This window comes from Plectropomus leopardus, chromosome 17 (genome assembly GCF_008729295.1).
Source record: "Plectropomus leopardus isolate mb chromosome 17, YSFRI_Pleo_2.0, whole genome shotgun sequence".
Classification (NCBI taxonomy): Eukaryota; Metazoa; Chordata; class Actinopteri; order Perciformes; family Serranidae; genus Plectropomus; species Plectropomus leopardus.
The window spans coordinates 12,234,301-12,254,686 of NC_056479.1; the positions used below are offsets into that span (position 1 = coordinate 12,234,301).

A 20,386-nucleotide genomic window follows, 5' to 3' on the forward strand; every position below is an offset into this window, starting at 1 on the left:
GAGTGTCTCAGATGGGGTGAGGGGTGGTCAGGATTATTATCCATATAGTGCTGAGTACACCCAAGCTGAAAAGGTGCATCCATAAGCCCTTTTATTGATTGACAAAGCCCTCAGGGGAGCAGCAGTCATAAAGGTTAACAGTATCTGGAGGGGCAGTGTGCTCATGCATGGACACAGAAAACATATAGTGTGTGTTTTGTGGGGATAACTGAATCAAATGAACATATCCATCAAGCTAAAGTAGGGAGAAGAGCAGCTAAGAGCTCTCCTTGGTGAGGAACGAGTTAAAGCCAGCTGACTGAGATGTGTGGGGGGAGTTTGCACAGAACAGAGAAGGGGAAATGAAGGGATATTAAGGGAGAAATAAGCCTGAGTGTGCCGAGGGGGCTGGATATATCACGTGTCTGGATTTAGCACCAGTCCTCCTACCTCCTACTGCTGTATCTTTGTAGACTGTTCAGCAAAGTGGAAGAGGAAAGAGTGGGGGAGGAGTGTGTGTGCGTGCGTGTGTGTGTATGTGTGAAAAAAGCAAGAGAAAAAGGGTGAAGTATGAGAAAGAGAGCATGAAAAATCTTTATCCAAATACCGGGGGTTATTTGTGATATCATGACACTATCAAATCTTATCTCCAATTAAAATAAAGTTTGAAGGGTAAAATACACATTTTTTTCTTACCTGTAGTGCTGTTTATCACTCTAGATCGTTTGATCGAGTTGCAGAGTTGGAGAAATCGGCCGTAGAGATGTCTGCTTTCTCTCCAATATAATGTCACTATATTGCACTTATCTTGTGGTGCTTAAAGTGCCAAAAGTGCATTTGAAAAACTTAACAACAACTTTTCCTTTACAGAAATCATGACCTGGTTTCTCAAGATAATCCACAGACCTTGCTGTGAATAGTTTAATGTAGGTACTGTTTTCTTACTACCAAACGACACCGGCCAGCTGTATAATCAAATGGAAGGAAGCGTGCACCTCCTCATGAACAAGAGGCTCATGCTGTAACAGGAGATGTAAACTTTAATGGCGTCCTCCACGGTTGAGCTGTAACATAAGCAAGCTCTGTGGTGCTGGTAAGCCAGTAGTAGTTGCACGCTACCTTCTGATCGGGGATACAGTTTGCAGGTATAGCTTGATAGAAAGAAAATAATTCCTACACGAAACTACTCACAGGAAGGTATCTTGAGTATCTGGGTCATGATTTCTGGAAAAAGACATAGCCATTGAGTATTTCTCATGTATGTTTTGGCTCTTTCAGCACAACAAGCCGAATGCCATCTAGTTCCATTATATTGGAGAGAAGGCGGACATCTCTACAGCCAATATCTCCAACACATGGCAACTCATGCCCAAACAATCTAGACTGATAAACAGCACTAAGAGAGAAAATAAAAAAAATATATTTTGGGGTGGACTGTCCTTTTAAACAACCCAACAAGTAATCAGTTACAATATTAAAGTAGCCTCCTGCTCAACTCTTAATGCATCAGTATAATAATGATAGAATAATATAATACTGATAGAGAAGTAGCCTGCTCTCACTTTTGATACTACTTAATATTTGATACTAATAGGCTCTCTCTATACTTTGACTGAAACAGAATTCTGAATTGCAGGACTGAATATGTCTTTCACTTTAAGGTGCTGTAAAGTAACTACACACTATTGAGTGTTATTATTAGGCTACATACAATTTCAGATTTAAAGCACTAGTGTGGAGAATTTAGTGGTGTTTTGTGGAGTGACTGAGAACTACACAGCAGCCGATGTGAAAATCCAATTGGCCATATCTAGAACCAGTGTTTGGTTTGTCAGTTTTTGGCTACTGTAGAGACAACATGGCAGACTTGGTGGATGAGAACCTGCTTCAGAAGCAGACAGCTACATTTTAAGGTAATGAAAATACAAACTAGTTTCAGGTGACTATGAAGAAAACATAGTAATGAATGTTATATTAAAGTTCTGCCAATATATCCCCCTTAATCCTACACACAGGACCTTTAATCACACCTAAAGGCTATTTAGATAGTCACTGTACTTTCAATTTTAATAGTATTATAGCATAATATGACTATGAGGGGATAAGGCATTTAACCCTTTCAAACCTGGATCGAGGTCACTTTTCTTGTGCTGCATTCAGACATCTTAAAGTCATCTTAAGTATTTAATACTTTTAAGCAAATTGGTTTGATTTATTTAAAAAACATGGGAAAAAGCTTAAGAGAAGCTTTGCAAAAAAATGTCCCACAAATTGCTTTTTTGGATTTATAATTAAAAAAAAAGAGAAGCTAATACGAATGTCCAGATAGCCATATTTATAATGATCATAATAATATGATAACATAATATAATAATAATAATAACAATATGACAATAGTTAAAAGAGTTAGCAAAATTAAAATAATTATGAAAACTATTTTAAATATTGTCAATAATAATAATAATAATAATAATAATAATAATAATAATAATAATAACAACAATAATAATAATAATAATAAATAATAGTTAATGACATAATTTCCCTTCTTTTTACTTTTCCATTGTATTATTTATTTATTGCTAATTTTGGGGGTAATTTCTACTTTCTTTCTTATTGATTTCTTCTCACATTGCTCATTGCTGCCTTCTTCTGTTTTTGAAATAAGTCAAGCTAATTTGCTCAGGTTTTAAAGGGTTAAAAAGACCAAGCCCAATTTAAATGTATTTACACTAACTGTTTATTATAAATCCCTGTGTGAAAACTACAGCAGTGATTTTGAAAAATGCCCTCACTAATGAGCACTACAGACAGATGTTAAATGAGTATTGCTGGGACATTATGGTGATCTGGATGATTTGATTACTATCATCTACATCTACCACCAAAGGTCATGTGACGCTTTGTCAGTGTAGATGGGCGTGTGGAGTGGGCGTGTCATTTCGAGGAGTGTCTGTGTTCAGCCAATCCCAATTTAGACACGAGGTCTGTGGGCGGGGCCACCCCTCCCACTCTATCCAGTCCCAGTTGCAGCACGCTTTTGTTCAAACTCACAAGTCAGACAGTCGGTGCTTCACAGAGGTGCACTTTTACGTCACTCAGACTACCAGATGTGTTAATTAAACGCTGACAGCAATAGTGTCGCTTCTATCAGGCGCATTAAACTCGACGTATCTTTAACCGACAGTGCCAGTTTTGGAAACTAAAGGTGTTTTTGTTGAACTTTGGCCGCGTTAAGTTGTTCAAGCAGGCACAGCAAGGTGTCCCGAGCGAAGGACTCCTGGAAGAGGGGAGGATTTTTCCTTGAGCCACTTCTCCGTTGTTGGTTTTGTGGGAGTATGACTGCTGTCATGCACAGTTTTAAGACATTTTCTCTGCCAGAAAGCAGAAAGTAAGCTTATGCTACCCTTCATCCTCCTCGCTGGATATCTATGGAGAGGGTGTCCTGTATGCTCTCACGCAGCTCTTGGAGTTACTCGCGGCCGAGACAGCACCGTGAATGTTGAATTCACCGACCTGGATAGCAGAAGAAGACACACTTAACCTCATTTGAATGCCTTTGCAAGGAGTTTGCTGGTTTCTGTGCTGCAGGCAGGGCTTCAGTTTGCTCGGACGGGGAGACTATGGGGAGAAAGAGGAGGAAGAGTCTTTTGAATTGCGCAACAAGGAGGACTTGACTCCCAATGGACGGGTAAGACCTCTCCACCTGCACTAGACTGCAGCTCCTGTGCATTTACAAACACGCTTCATAGCACTACTGTATATATGCTATTGAAACCTGGGTCGACATCATTTTTCCTGAGCTCAGGCATCTTTTACAAGCTGTATGACCCTTTTAGAAATGTCCTACAAATTGCAAGAAACTCGTAAAAGGTGACAAGAAAATGACCTAAAAAATAGTTTTTAAACAGAGGGGAGAAAAAGAAAATTGAGCGAAAATTATTTTGGAAAATAGGGAAATTGTCAAGATAGAAAATTACATTTAAAATAATGTTGCAGAAAAAAATATTAAAATATAAGAATAAAATATACGTGTATATATATTTCATTTTCAGCACTTTTTAAAGTCATTTTCTTGTTTGTTTTTTACCTGTATTCCCCAAGTATTTTCAGGTATATATTTCTAACTGTGTATTTATTTATATATTTATTTATTTTTTACAATTTTTTTGCTATTTTTGGTGCCATGTCTGTCAGTTGCTCATTACCTTCTCCCCATGTTTTTGAAAGAAATGAAACCAATTTGCTCAGGTTTCAAAGGGTTAAAATGTCTAGCAGTGACTGTTAGGTAGACATGCACATTATACCTTGAACATATCATACACAAGCTCAACTTCGGGAGCTTAAGTTTCAGTTTTCAACAATAAGGTTACAGTTCTTGATATGAAAATAATACTTTTGAGAAGTAAATAAGGATTGGTTACTTCATGGTCTGATAAGCAATGCAAACTGTGTACACAAGATTACCCTTATTTAAAGGTTGCAAGCTACAGTGTTCACGTTCGCTGTTAACTTTGTAGTGTGTGGAATTAAATTGTTCAGTGCTAGCCTCAATCACTGATGCAGGATAGAGAGTGTGCTGCTGCTGCTGCTGCTGCTGGCCAATTTTACGTTTGCACGGTCTTGGAGGCTTGGGCAACGTTGAGCAATCCCACACACACTCACACTCTCTGATGCAAGTTGTAAAACCCAGTTTGTTGAACTGATCCTGTGTGTTTGGCCTCCGTCCGCTCAATTGCAAATAAGACTGCGGCCTTGTCTTCTCTGTAATGTTAGTCATCTGATCAGGCACAGAGAGTTCAGCATTGTCCACCCACTTGTGAGGGGGCATTGTTGCCTCGAATTGAGGTAGGCTCTATCTGTATGACCCAACGCACAGCTCTTTATCTGCAGTCTCTTAGGAAAATCCAACATGTAATATTTATTGAAACTGTGGGCTTTTCCTCACGTCAGACTCTTTTTTTAAAGAGCATAATGTTTTGCCTCTCGTTTGCATTGTATTATTTTGTCTCGTGAATATTCTGTGCTGCTGAGACATGGCTTACACTAACACCATTGCCGTGTCGATTAAGGTAACGCCACCTGGAGCCACTGCTTGCTTATCTATTTCCTAGCCCTTTTGTCTTCTTGCAACCAACCAGTGCGACACCACAGCAATTTGCATGAAAACGTTGGGAACAGATACGTTTTGCACAGTTATTACCTCAACAGAAGTCTACCAGCAGCCGCCAGATAAGAGCAGCATCTGTTGCTCAGGGGGGATACGGAGAGGTGTTGGTGTGTAGTGCTCTTCTTCTTGGCAAACATCCCTTTCTTGGTCATAATGTACCATCTGCCTGCCCATTGGTGGTCAAAGGAACACAACTGTGCTCCATATTCACGATCAATAGGAGATCATAGTAACATGTCCCAAAGGAGACGCCTGATGGCCTTTTAAAGTGAGACACAGAGATCTCCTTTTCCAGTAACTTTCCCGGATCCCTCATTAAGATGTAACCTGTGCTCCTCTGGGTGGCTTGGGTTTAGTGTTGGTTTATTGAATTGTTGATGTGTTGTTTGGAGAAGAACGTGGCTCGTGTAAAATGATGACTTTGATGGAGGGATTGCGTTCTGGCCTATCTATTGTCTCTCTAGAAGATAAGTCGTACAGGATACTGCTGCATTTCAAATGAGTGAAACTGGTGTCGTTTTTACACAAGAATAATCCCTGAAACAAAGCTATCATTTTTTGGTTTGGCAGTGAAATACAGACTCATGTGAAGGTCATAATGCTTTTCTGTCTTTATCAGATCCCGACAGTGGTGTTATATCACTGACAGGAGTCATGGTTCTACAAATTTCTTGCTCATAGAAATTATTCATAAATATAAATTGACTTAAAAAGCCATGACATTTAATAGTCTGTTTCAAGGCTATTAATTTCAGCGATTTCTTTAGGAACATTTTGTCTCAATCTGTCATGTTCAGTTTATCAGACTACTTCTTAATGGGAGGAACCACTTTATCAACTGATGTAATTGATGGTGTTTTACCCAATAAGCAATGTAAACTGCTCTTTTGGACCAAACAAGGCATTTTTTGTTATAAGTCCAACCAGGTGTTGATTCCCTGATGCTTGCAGATTATCAACCCACTTCCCCAAATCCTGTTTCCTCCTGATGTGTATCAATGTTTTACGCTGGCTATTGTAACCCTGTGTCAATAGTTCACACTGAGCCAATAATTAAAACCACAGCTGAACCACTCTGAGCCAATATCATAAGCTGACCCACTCTTAAACAACGCTATTCGTTACGCCCCCAACAGCCCCTCCCCTCAGAATATACAGATCTAACTGATACTGTTTGGCTTTCCGTGGTGTCAGCGGGCTGAGGGTTGAAGATGGTCCACAATCACTCCCAGAGGGAAAGCCCCTCAGGGCTACGCTCCATCGTTTACCCAGAGAGCTCCATTTCATCCAGAGCTTGACAAGCCACATTTTCACAGAGCAGGGCAGACCTCCCTGGGTGTATGTGTGTGTCTCTTTTGGGCTTTGTAACACTGAAATAACCCATTTAGTAGGCCCCTGTCCAGCTCCTGCCAGGGGTGACCGCAGTAACCCACAGTTCTGGTGGAGTCTCCCTCTCACTCAAGACATCCAAAACCTTCACCACGGTCTCCTGTGTTGTTTTCCAACACGCTGCCAGAGTATGCCACGATGTGTAGCATCCGCAGCACCAAAGCCATAGGCGACACACTGTTCTTTGCCAGGACTCTTTCTTACTGAGGTTGGAATCATGAGTCAGTGCTGACGTTTGCGTAGGCTTGGTCCTTAAGAGCACAGGGCCATGTCAGAGCCCTTTTCCCTGCATGTTTACAGTCCTCATTCAAAAGAAACTGCTCTCCAACAGCTGCCCAAACAGTCACACTGAGCTGAATGCCTCCAGTGTTGGGACAGCAAGGTCCTAATTTTAGGACAGGACATCCGTCATTCTCTCTTCTTTCCATGTTTCCACTCAAACTTCATTCAGTTTGAATGCAACGTGAAGTTAGATTTACCAATAAGCTACCACCGCAGAGTGTTTAGGTCTGTATGGTTGTAAACATGGGCAGGAGCACTGCAGTGCATCCTGTTACTTGGAACAAATGGGCCTCGCAGAGAGCGGGTCCCATTAACCGTCACTGCTGCCCTCTGTCTTCAGAGGTGTCACGGTACGCTGGTTTATATTTGGTTTCCGTTGCGTCTCTGCCTCACCACCTCCAGGCCACACATCTGGTCTTCAGGCCGACACTGGCTGAGCCCAAGCATTTCCTCCTGGTTACTCAGCCTCCCTGGAGAGCTGAAGGGAGAGAGAGGGAGAGAGGGTAGAGGGGGGGGGGTGAGAGCGGAAGTCAGCCACGGAACGAACACATCACGGCATCTTTCCCTCTTTCCCTCCATGCTCTGCTCTAGTCTGGAGTGATTCATCCCCTGCCCGTCCAAAGGCAGAGCTTTTGCCAGGGCTCTGCATCGCACGCTATCCTTGTTCCTCATCCCACAGCCCATTAACTCTATTGGAAAGCTATTTTTCTATAAATTGTCACGTTTTGTGGAAAATTACTCAAAATATTCTAACTTGATCTACCTGACCCATTACCGTATCGATCCTCTGATTCGTTTATATCATGAAATTATAGCTTTGTAATCATTGATGTGATTAGTATTGATCTGGCCGTTTTTAGTCGTGGCTGTCTGTCTGAATTTTCATCTTTGGGGCTGTTGGCTTGGTTAAATCATTTATGGTTAACGGGCAGGGATAGGAAATTACCGTACACACTCTCTTCCATTCACAGTTTACTCTCTGAAACTGTTCAGTTATTCTTGCCTGTGTGGTTTGACTTTTACTGTACCTCACCCGGAGTTAAACATTAATCGGATCTCATAATCCAAGCCCTCATCTCTCCCCTCATTTCCCAGAGTCTGTCAGTCTTGTAAATATAAGGCAGATTCCATACTAGCCTTTAAATTTGTAGTTTATGTTTTCTTTGTTATTTTTGAGCAATCCAAAAAGAAGCAGTAGACTTTTTTTTTTGCAGGGCAAGGGCTATACTTAGGCTGGTTTGCTCAGTAGTAAAGTGTGGTGTGTGAACTGTGAGGGGCCCAGAGCTGACCTGGATAGAGTTTCAGGTAGGCCACCACCCCCGAGCTGGGCCGGGGCAGCCACAGGAGCTGGCTCAAGGCTGTGGCTCACAGAGACAACAAGTCAGGCCACGGGGACAGGCAGTGCTGCCCTGCACACTAGGGAATCAGTCCAAATTGCACACAGGCAAGCTCTGATGTCTGATGGGGTTTTCCAAGGTCACACTGGGAATCCAGGGGCCTGGAGTGCTGTGACAGGAAACATCCTTTCCCATCTTCTGCTTAACAGGGGAGTCCTGGAATGAAAAGTCCATTGTTCCACCCATGAAATTTGATTTTATGTGTCCGCCAGTGGCAGCCCCATTTGTAGTCAGTAGAACCACTAACTGTGATTTCCAAGACAGAAGAGTTGATATGAGTTGCTGGCTTACAGTCCAGTAATGTGCTTAAGAGTTGTGGCTGAGTTCATCTGCAAATCAACATTAGTTCGACACCATTTGTACTGTTTTTACACATCTCCCCTGCAGAGCTCTCTTTATCTTTCCCACTTGTTTTCATCAGTCCTTTTACCACCAACTTGTGACACTGTAAACATGCGATTGAAACGATGAAGGCAACAGTTCCTGTTATGAGTGCAAACTCAAAGCGTAGGGTTATTTTTAGGTTAACAACCTTTCCCCGAGAAATCACTGATCTGAATAAAAGCAATTTGGGGGGTTTGCTGGTCGGGGTGCATTCAGCTATTACACAAATGATCCCTCTGTTCCCCACTCCTATATTAAATGAGCCTGGTTTGCATGCCATATTTCTCCCCACCAGCTAACCCCTTGCAAGTGAAAGCCAAGCATTACAGGAACAGAGCAGCTATGTGCTGAGACTGCCAAGACATGCTCTACTGTAACATGGCCACTGAAGGCAAACTATTGAGGGATCACTCCTACCTGTTGACTAGTTCTAGGGACAGACTGCTGTTTGTGTTGCATTATCATCTATTTACCCTATTCTCTCTCTTCTGTTGACAGAGTCCAGCTGAAGTGACTGTTTCTCAACCAACTTGCACAGCCAATGGAACTAATGGGTAAGGAGAGATAGAAACAGAATATTTCACCTGAAATTTAGGAAGTAATAGTTCCTTATTTAACTCATTTACTTCCCCTGATTGCTGGGAAGTTGTGTATCTCCTGGCAGACACACGTGTAGCCTAATCACTTGATTTTCACTTGTATGTTTTCTCATGGGGCTCTCCTCATGTGCCTGGTCACGACACATGTGCCTAACCTCAAATCCATACACGCGCTCACATGACATTTTCAAGCTGCAGGGGTACTTTGATTGCTTATGGATCATGCTGCCATCAAGTTTTCACTCATTGACCTCTTGACTGTTTAGTTTTGACATTCATAGGTTGTTATATGGGGCCAAATTGGCCAATAATATGTCAATCTTCAGCCTAGATGATTGTGACCAATCACAGGTTAACTCTGTCCAGCCTCCAGAGCAACAAATCCAATCAATTTGTTAGTTTTGAGGCAGAACACTCAAACTACCCGTCACAAGGAACCACTATGCGTCTCACGAATAATGAAATTCAAATGGTCATGTGGTTGACAAGTGAATGCTAGTGCCAGTGAATAGGACTGATTCATGGAGGGCTGGATCCAGATTATTAGTGCAGGGCTGTGATCTCAGACAGTGATGTAGCCAGGCTCTGCTCCGCTGTGTCTCTGGCATCATGCCCTTATCGCCCCCCCCAACAAACACACACCCCTCTTCTCTCAATCACAATCTCTACTGTACATCTGCCGACTCAGAGGCGATGAGTCACAAAGCTCAACTTGTAGGACTATCATACACCACAAATGAATAGACGAGGATCTGCAACAACTCTCAACACGGCGAGAGCTGCATCAGGAAACGGGTAGGGGAGCTGAAGTTGTGGCATGTGTGCATGTTGCAGTCATACAGGACGTGCTGTCTCTTTAGGCTTGAAGGAAAGAAGGAAGGGAAGAATAAAGGAGAAAGACAGGCAAACTGAACTGGGTGACTCAGTCCTACCTCAGCAGCACTCCCAGAAAAGGTGTGGCTCGGATGTGTGTGTGCGTGCGTGTGACATTTCTACATTATAGTGGAGGTGGCTCCAGGCCACATGGCATAATTAACTACTGGTTTTGAAGGGAGTGCGTTAAAAGCCTGGCTGTAATCATCACACTGAGTGCAGAGATTAGAGAGTGTAGTGCTTGGTCATTACCTTGCCAATGAGTGGACACGCCCAGAGGTTCATCTATATGGAGGGAAAGCCAAGCCAGGCGCTGATAAGTCGGGGCATTGTGATGTAGCAAACGGTGCCATATCATTTTATCTTCAGTCTCGTATAACAGGCAGGGCCACTCCGGTTGGCTTTGTACTTTTATTGAGCTGTTGCATTGAACTGCCCAGAGGGAGACAGTAATCTCAACTATTAGTTTGAATAACGGCCCCAGATGTGATGGTGATGAATTGGAGGGATTTATGTTTGCCTTACTAGACTGAGGTTAATATGGTAATGGTCAGATAATTTGTCATGCTGCCGGCCTAATGTGGTTAGAGAGGGAGATAGGCCGGCCTCTGTTAAAACAGAGTGGTGGGTACAGACATAACTAAGCGTGGGCCATCTCAGGGTCCTCCCAGAATATCTGACTGGCTGGAGTGAAATATTACCCATGTATTTGAGTATGTTAGCATTGTATACATTCACAGCCAGGCTAAGTTGTAAAAATTCCATTTGTGTGTTTTTTATGCATTTTATCCTTCTAACACAGCTGCAGGGCACATACACAGTCAACTCTTCTCATTATCAGTTTTTTTTCCGTACAGGAAGAATTACACATAGACACAGTGTGATCGAAGCATCTTGAAAATGTGACACAGAAGCTAGTGTACACTTTGAGGCTAAAGGGGAAGAGTTTTGGATGATTTTGTACATTTTTAAAAAATATTTATTGAAAGATTTCCTTTAAAAGATAGACCTTTACAGTCGTAATAACTGACACGGGTCTGCGTTGGTTTCAAGACACTAGACAGCTCTTTGACAAGTAACCTGACAGCATGAAAGGGGGAGAGAGAGGGGATGACATGTGGCAAAAGGCTGCGGCGAGGGCACAGCCTCTGTACATGGCACCCACTCTGCCAGGTGAGCTACTGGGTGAGCGTCCAGTGGATTATGTTTTAACCTGGGATAGAAAAGCTCTTTAAGATAGACAGATTTTAAATTTCTTCCAATTGAGAGTGAAGCTTTCTTTCACAGTATTGTAAAAAAATAAATAAATACAACACAAGAATAAGACAATCAGTACAACAAAACAAGTAAACCTCACAGGGTCAAATCAGACACATTAAGAAAAACAGGACTATTCATTATAAAAAAGCATCACTCAGTAAAAGCTTTAACTGTTGTAGGGTTAAAAACATTTCCAATTTAAGGGAGTGATGAAGATTATTCCACCTAAGAGGAGCATAATAGCTGAATGCTGTTTTCCCCTACTTCTGTATTCACATTTTGGAGGTCCAAGGTAATGCAATCTTGCGAATGAAAATGGTATCCCACATTTCTAAGGCTTTGAAACGCTGATAGATATAATGGTCAATTATCACAGATAGCTTTGTAAATTAAAAAAGGCATTTTTTTTCTCTTCAAGTAGTAAGTGATGTCCACCCTGCCTTCTCAATAGAATATACAATGATGGTTTCAAGGGGTTTGATGGTATGTGCAGCAGCATGCATGCACTGCTGCATTCATGAGTTCTTTGCATTGTCCTGATTCCCAAGTTGGGAAGTTGTTTTTTGTTGAAGTTTTACATTTACATTTTTACATTTACATGCTAATATAATATTTTAGGTCTCTCTATGTGGACAGCAACTAACAGTGACAACCTAATACTGCATTACTAATCACATGTAAGCAGAAAATTGAGATTCAATATGTGCAGTAATAAAAAGTGTATAACCATCAACTGAACATCCACTTTCGTCTGCTATGTTTCTGCATACATGACGTCAACTCGGCAACTAGTTAGTCGTCTTTCTTGTTCCAACTTGAGGGGACATTCATGTGAATTTTCTCTGACAGGACTCAATTTTTCCATTTTTTCTGACACCACATGAATGCAGGATCATTTACATCTGCATAGTCAAGCACTGATAAGTTGGCTGATGAGTTGACTGATGTGTAACAGCAGACACTGATCTGGAGAGGCTGGGAACACATTTCCAAATGATAATATTAGTTTGGCCCGTGTCAAGAGTCCTGTAATAGATTTGTTGTGTGTTTGCGCTGACCTCACGCAGTTGCAGGCGGCTTACTGAGATTGTGGGTGATGGACATATCTCTGCAGGCAGACAGTGCGGGGTCTCCCCCGTCTGTCTCTCAGTCAGCACAAAGTGCCAAGCAGCTTGCCCCCTCCTGCTGTGCTCTCGCTCAAATCTGTCTTACATCATCACTATTTTTTTATCCCCACTTTTCTGACTCAAGTTTCTTCTCATAGCCAGAGCAGAGCGCTGTACAAACTGTACCAGAAGGAAAGTGGACACTTGAGGGCCTCTCCATCACCCTTTCTCACCATTTGTTCCATTGGCTTTCTCATTAGCACACCTTCTGCTTGACAGAAGCATGGTGTGGTAATGGCTGAAAGGGCTCAATGTTTCAAAATGTATTTCATGTATGTGAATTTATATGTGTGCACGTGTGTGTGTTACATGTGCGTGAAAAGCTTAGAAGTGGGCCCTTAGTAATTGCCTGTCTGAGTGTCTGTCGGCCTGTCTGTCAACCATCCAACCATCACAAGCTGGCCCTGCTTACATCAGCAAATACAAAAAATTTTAATTCACGTTGCGAAGTCTCACCATCAGAGTGACTTTATTCATACTTAGAAGTCACTTTACTCTCAATCCTAAAATTTCTTGCTGATCAACACTCTCTCCTTCACTCACAAACTCAGACTTCCTGTCACACACACGCACCCCTCCTCCTCCTCCTCCTTTCTCAAAACATGACTTTTTTCCTCTCCCCTCTGCCGAGTCCAGAGTTTCTTGGCAGTGGTCTTGAGTAAACAGCGTATTTTTAGCTGGGAGGTCATATAGGCCCAGTCTTAATCACCACATTCCCATTTTCCCACCAGCCCAGCTTCAGCCAGAGGCCCATGCAGTCAGCCCAAGCAATGTGGGGGAGGGGGTATAGAGAGTTGAGAGAGAGGAATGGATTTCTACAAAGAGAAACTGGTTATTTAGTGCTACAGTTTGACCAGCTGTATTTTAATGAAGGTCATCTGAAATAGTGTTATTTATCATCAGTGCTCCTCTAATAAGCTATTAATCTGTGTAGCTTGATGTATGGCTGTCACTTGTATACAGTTATATGAGCCTGGACATCAACAAAAAGGCAGCTGCTTTGAGGTCATTTGTTTAAATGCCTTTTTGGAACCATCCAGGCATTTCATCCATCACATAAATCTCCAAGAATTTCTGCGACATATCCGCACAAGGGTCATTTTTGCAACCATGCATGTTCTTGTGGTCACAAGGACCCACTTTGTATGCTCAAACATGTCTCCACTGTTTCCACTGCGGTCGTCCGAGCCCTAGAGCAAGGACACCACTTTTCTAACTTTAATTAGCGTCTCGGCGTTCTGATTAGACCCTGGGATGAAATCAATTACTCATCGCTCCAGCAGCCACCACCAGACAGAAAAACTAATCAACTCATTGTGCTGCTCATGCTTGGTGGATTGATGTGTGTCACCATCTTTGTCACCATGAAAGGGCTGCAGACAGTATGCTCTTGTGATGACCTTATTCAGAAGTACATTAGGAGCAGTCCATATGCTGGTGATTTGAGTCAGTCTGTAGCTTCGGTGATGATGCATTCACACAATGTTAAAAAAATTGGAAGAACAGGTAAACCTCCAGTTTTTCAGACTTGGCTGTGTTTACATATGGTTACCCCAATGTTAGCCTGGGCTGCTTTTGCATCGTTGTACTTTTGTTAAAAAGTAAAACGAGATACAATAAACTGTATTGCTCCTTTTCAAATTTCTGAATCTAGAGCTGCAATGATTAATCAGGCAACAGAAAATTTATCAGCAACTATTTAGATAAACGGGTGAACATATTATGTATTTTTTAAGCAAAAATGCCAAACATTTGCAGCCTCTGTCTTTTTAAATGTAAGGGATTGATGCTTTAAACTGAATACCTCTAAGTGTTGGTCTTTTGAAGACATAAGCTTTGGCTCCGCTAAATCAAAACTGCCATTTTCACTTTTTAATGGACCAAACAAATAATTGATACATTGAAAAAAATAGGAAGATTTAAGTGGAAATAGATACATTTTTTTGCTTGAACTTTAGTCAGTTAGTGTTGATTGCACAACAGAATTGGTATTGACACCACTGTTGTTCAGATTGGTTCCCTCAGATCGGTTCCCTCGTTTTCACTGCAATTCTTTCTGCCACCAGGTACGATCTCTAGGGAAAATGAAAATTCAATTTATGGCACACAGGAAGTGCATCAACCATCAAAACGGGCAGAGGATAGTACTTTTTTTCCCCTGGTAACAGTGTGTCTTGTGTTGGTAGCTGCAAGCAATCTGGTTGTCCTTGCTACACTGGCGCCAACAATAACACAAATTGGAGGTTAGAAAAGTTGTCTGATTTCATTTTAATCACTATGAAAATAATTGCTAAAAAACTGATGTGAACAGTTTTGCTGGCCGGATTGCTTGTATTTATCGTATAAATGATCTCATGTGAACATGGCATATGCAGGCAGAGCCATGAGCTGTGTTTCCATTAGCGTATTTTTTATGCATTTTAGATAATCTGTAAGAAAAGCTGTTGTTTTGCCTTCTTGAGATGGTTTTTACCTCAGTCGAAGAGATTTTGAGCTTGATGGGATATAGAAACGCCTTTGCCAAATAAGTTCTGATGTAGAAAACTTTTACATTTAGCACCATCTTCCCAGATATTTCCATAATTATATAATTTGTCTTCATCTCCTTACAGCACGAAACATAGCCCATACCAGCTAAAATGAAAGAGCAATCAAAAATTGCCCAGTTGAAACGAATTCCAAAAGAACAGTCTCCATTTTTCTTTCATAGATGGGTAAGATAGCCCAAATGACTTTTTTGTTTTCAGTTTGCAACCTCTACTACGCATAAATGGTAGTGACAACTTCTGACAAAACTAGGCTTTGCATTGGCTAGTTTATTCACTCCAAACCAGTTGAAAACACGCCATATTTTACTATTTTTTTTTTAAGATTTGCCTGACAGTTGAATGGAAACACAGCTACTGGTTCCTGAACTATTTTTTGACCACTGGAAATTGTACTCAATATAACTGCATAATCCCAGTGGAAGACAGAACAGGGTCGAGGCTGGCAGCACGATGGAAAAGATCTACATGTAGTGAGGTTGCTAAAATCCCACCAGCCTTGAGTACAGTGGCTTTGAAATTAATCAGTTTCATGCTGATTAAAAAAGCTTACTACCTAACCTCATGGCCACACAGGTGCATTCACCTATTATGGCGGAACTGTGTGGGCGTGAACAAACTATACTGACGTCTCCCTGACTCTCCTGTTAGTTTTGTCACAGGGTGGGACAATGCACACCTTTATCACTCTTTCATATACAAAGAATTTGGTGACCTCATGCAATTATTTAACAGTACTGTAAATCTCTACCCAACGAAACCTAACAGAGGTCAACCAGATGTAACTAAAGACACCTGTGTGGATGCTCAGGACGTTTAGTGATGCAGAAATGTATTTTACAGCGTCATTGCTGAGTTTTAATTACCATTGTTTAATGATATTTAATGATGTATCATTATTCTTATTTACTGACTCAATCATTCATAAGATGAAGAATAGGTGGCGAATTAAAATTAATTTATTGGATGGAATGGTAATATTGTCTGTGCAAGATTGACAAAGTAGGTCACACACAGACTAGTAGTGGTGACAATTAGTGATGGCAAGATGAGAATCGAACAGCTCCTCTTCTCCGCAGCCACATATCTATCACACAGCATCAGAGCGCCTCGGTGACTTTCCACCACACACTTTCTCTCTGTACAGAGGCTAGAAAACATTTACACTCAAATAACAGGACAGGATGTAAGTTTGTTCTTCAGATTATAGAATCAGATGTATGTGGTTTTATGGTATAGATAAGTATTTCCCATCCTCTCTCTGATCGTGGTTTTTTTTTTCACTTCCCCCCTCCCCTACTTTGCTTATAAACTGGGCTGATCTGATCAGTGCAGTCTGAGCTGCTGTTGGTCACTTTCAAAAACAAAAAATTGTGAAGGTTTTGTTTCCTACACTACATTGTTTCCTTTTAAAGCAAAAAAAAAACAAAAACCCAAAAACAAACAAACAAAAAAAAACCTGCCCTACAATGTGTGGATCTTAAACAAAACACAGCAAAAGAAATACCTTGATTTTCAACACATCTCAAGCTTCAACAGTTGAACAGTGTGACATTGAAATGATGCTTCGCCTCTGCAGTAGCTGATGTTTGGTCCTGGGAGGGCGAGAAAGAGAGACAGAGAGAGGTGCTGTCTGTAGATGAGCACTTGCTCTATTCTCCGTGCTGTCTAATCCCCATGTCAAATTGTTTCCTGCACTCCACAGGAAGTTGCCCACTAAAGGCCCCATCGTCACGGCCTCTGCTGGGGCTTCTGGGAATGTGGGGGTGGTAGCATGGGGGGGCTGGTGGGGGTTGAGTGAAGGGAGGGTTTTTCAGGGCTGCTGGACAGCTGTGGAGATCCAGAGGCCCCACATCAACATTAGGCTGGGTTTTTGGACACAATAGTCAAACTGACTCTGCTAAGGCAGCAGTTAAATTGAAAGTCAGGCTGGTTTGTGCTGGTAAAGGTCAAAACCTTAGTTTGGATCTGTACTTCTGTCCCTTTTCACTCCCCCCCCCGCCCCCCCACCTTCTCTACGTGGCCTAAAAGAAGCACTGAAGTCAACTTATGAAGTATTTCAGGTTAAAGATGGGGGCAGACCAGTTCGGGGCAGAAAAACAGATTTCTGTCTGTGCTAGCGGTGTGGAAAAATGCCAACATTTCTTAGAAATATGAATTCAGGAGAGCCAACTTTCATTTTGAACTCCAAGAATATTTCTCCAAGATGTAGCACAAGACCCATTCAATAAAACTCTAAGTCATTGCTTTTATTTCCTTAAGCTGAAATCCTGAAGCGAGTTACACCATTTTTTTTTACAAGTTCAGATCCTCTGAACTGGCTTAGTTGTGTTATTAGTGTATACTAAATTGAGATTCAGACACAAAGTCTAAGGATTTTTTTTATTGCTCTTGACATTTTGGATACAAGCCCATTACAGATAATAGCAATAATCCAAGGAACATAAACACCTGCACAGCAGGCTATATTTTTCAGTCGATGCATAGTTTTTCTATAGATCTAATCCCTCTCTCGTTAAGGTAACATTTAGACTATCTCTGCCTGTCTGCATGCATGTCTGCGTTATGCAGCGTGGGTTATTAACAACCTCAAATATGAGATGTCGTCACATTTCTCTGTTTATTTTAATGCCTTTAAGTGGGGTCTGTGGATGCAGAGACTGTCAGAGGTCCCCAAAGACTGCTGCTGCAGCAGGCAAGCTGGCTTAGTTAGACGGCATGACTGAGTATAATGTGACAGAATCCTGACTCTCTCCTTCTCACTTGTGCTCTCTGGTGATGCCCTGAACTAGTTCACATTCACATACAGAAAAACTAGCCCGCAATATAGAGTTTCACTGTGTCTGAACATTAGCTTAAATTAGAGACTGATGCCAATCCATTAGGATCTACAACTCCAAATACATTTCACAAACTGTATGCATTTAATGGGATACTTTACCAACTGTCAACCAGCTTTGTTCCATAACAATGGAACAATGTGTCAATGAACTTTGGTCAATTTCTCTCCATCTTACCAGAGCCCAGATTTCCCTGCTCAACTTTCAGCTCAAATCCACTGAATCTGGCTCTGTTGCACCAACCACAGATTGTATTTTTGCATTTGTGTATGCTGGACACAAAGTGTATAGAAGCAGATGAAGAGACAGACCTCTCGCTCTCTCTCTCTCAAAAAGTCTGGCTGAACTCAGATCAAACGGTAAAACAAGGCAGTGCTGATCCGAGATTCTGTCACTGCATTTCTATATCTCTCCTAATGTTATCAGAAACATATATTTATCATAGTCTTTAACTGTAATTTGATATTTTTTGTTACCAGCTGGCTGCCATATTGTTTTCTCTGTCAAAATGGACCAACTTGCATTACAGCACCCACCCAGCAGGAGTGTGTATAGAGTACCTGGGAATGAGTCTGAAAACTTTGAATGGGTGAATGTGACTCATAGTGTAAAGGTGCCTTCAGTGGTCAAAAATGACAGGAAAGCACTATAAGTGCAGGTCCATTTACTACTCATTAACTCTGAAGCTTCTGTTACTCAAAAAAAGCTGTTTGCTAACAGGTGGCTAAATGAGACTCCAGAACATCGTCATGCCGAGCAGCACTGACCACAGCTTTACAGACTTGTTATGTCGGTGATGTTAGGTCATGCGACCAAAGTGTAATTTGTTTAGTGTCAAACGTTAGCCTTTTACTCCTAGAGATTGCATTTAGGTTTCAGAGATCAAGAAGTGAATGAATCATTTGTGAAGATGATCTTGCTGAACAAAATGTGTAAGAATCAAAAATGTTTGTCAGCTACGGAATTTAGTTTTGGCAATAATCCAAAACTGAATGGAAAAAATCCTGTTGGCTTTTGACAAGGTAACCAGTGAGATGCTAACTTCCCCGTCAGTCGACAGAAAAATGTCGTTCCAGGGGCACTCTTATGGTCCCCTGCAGTGCGGTGCATTCTGTTGTAGGTTTTCTACCTCTTGAGCAAGAGCAATGCCACAGTCCTTTTCCGCTGTTTTCTTTGGTCATCAAGCATCAATGTCAAAAATATTTGCGTCCTTCTATTGCATGCAGCCTATTTTTATGAAAAGACCATCTTTCCAGGAGTGAGATATTTGTTTAAGCAGCACTGTTTGAGAGCAGTGTCACAAAGGTCAACATGATAAACCATGGTATAGACAGGATCAGTTCAGTGCACACAAAAAGAAAGGAAATGGCTCCCGCAGCCATGTAAGCTGAGTCAAAGCAGATAAGGCTATATTTAGACTCATTGATTATCGCTGCCTTCCGTGAGGAGGAACCATCCGGAATTATCAGATCAATAAGGACATAAATCAGCTGGCGAAGGAGTCTGTAAGAGGAGACCAAATATCCCTGGAAGGGAGGGCTTGATTCATTTCCTGAAAAATCATCCCGGCAGGAGGAGGACAGGATGGAAGGAGAGGACTGTCGCTTGTGCCTCACATGCTAGTTAGACCCAGGAAATAGAGAAAATAAATGAATAATTAGACAAATAAATAAGGAGAGATAAAACCTCTAAACAATCTAATAGAGTGGAAATGAGCCTCGGCCTGAGATAACAAAGTCTGAATTTGTCCATTAAATGGCCTGACCAGATGTTGAAGCATCACTGTGTGTGGAAGTAGCTGCAAACCCGATCACGAGGCATTAAAGAGAGAAAGACAGGACAGTGGTTTGGCAGATTTACAGATGTTTTTGGTTTTTAACTACCTAGGGGTGTGACCTTTTGAACCTTCTGCCTTCCTCTGACCGGCGTGAGCTGGCTGGCCGGGAGTCAGGCCGGCGTCGCTCTGTCACGTTTATTTTCAGTCGCTCACTCGGCACGGCGGCCAAAGTGATAAAAGAGAGACGAGCTGTCCACAGTGGCGTGGTATGTATCAGTGTGTGATTGCGTGCTGCTAGGGAGGGAAACTGGGAGAATGTTGGAGGACAGATATTCGTGGCACTTCTTCCAGTCCCCCCTGTGTGACCCCCCCCACCAAGAGTATCAGAGAGGCTTGTAGTTGGCAGGGTGTCACATGGAGGGGGTTCACAGCCAACTGTGTGTCTCTGGGCCAATTAGCTATCCAATGGGAGGGAGTAGTCAGGGGAAGACTTGAGTTGAGAGGGAAGCAGAGTTATTTACATTCTCTCTCTGCCGCTCCACACAGGCACACTGTCTCAGAGACATCTGAAGAGATGAAGAGCCTGATCATCGAGAAGAATAAGATGGGCCTGGAGGAAGAGCCTGAGCTGCTTGTCAAAGGTGAGTTTGACTCTCAAAACAAAGACAGCACGTAACAGCGCCATTTCTCTGGTTTCCCTTGACCTGAATTTGTCCATCTGCCA

At 42.0% G+C, this 20,386-nt stretch overlaps 1 protein-coding gene across 1 annotated transcript in view; it reads left to right on the top strand.

Moving 5' to 3' along the window:
- Positions 1 to 3,045: 3,045 nt before the first annotated feature.
- Positions 3,046 to 20,386, top strand: part of plekhh3 (pleckstrin homology, MyTH4 and FERM domain containing H3) — a 39,003-nt gene continuing 21,662 nt past the window's right edge. Inside the window, exons 1-3 of the mRNA XM_042504819.1 lie at positions 3,046 to 3,670; positions 9,100 to 9,155; positions 20,209 to 20,303. Of these exons, the coding sequence (XP_042360753.1) occupies positions 3,533 to 3,670; positions 9,100 to 9,155; positions 20,209 to 20,303 (289 nt within the window). The 5' untranslated portion in view covers positions 3,046 to 3,532. The remainder of the gene's footprint in view (positions 3,671 to 9,099; positions 9,156 to 20,208; positions 20,304 to 20,386) is intronic.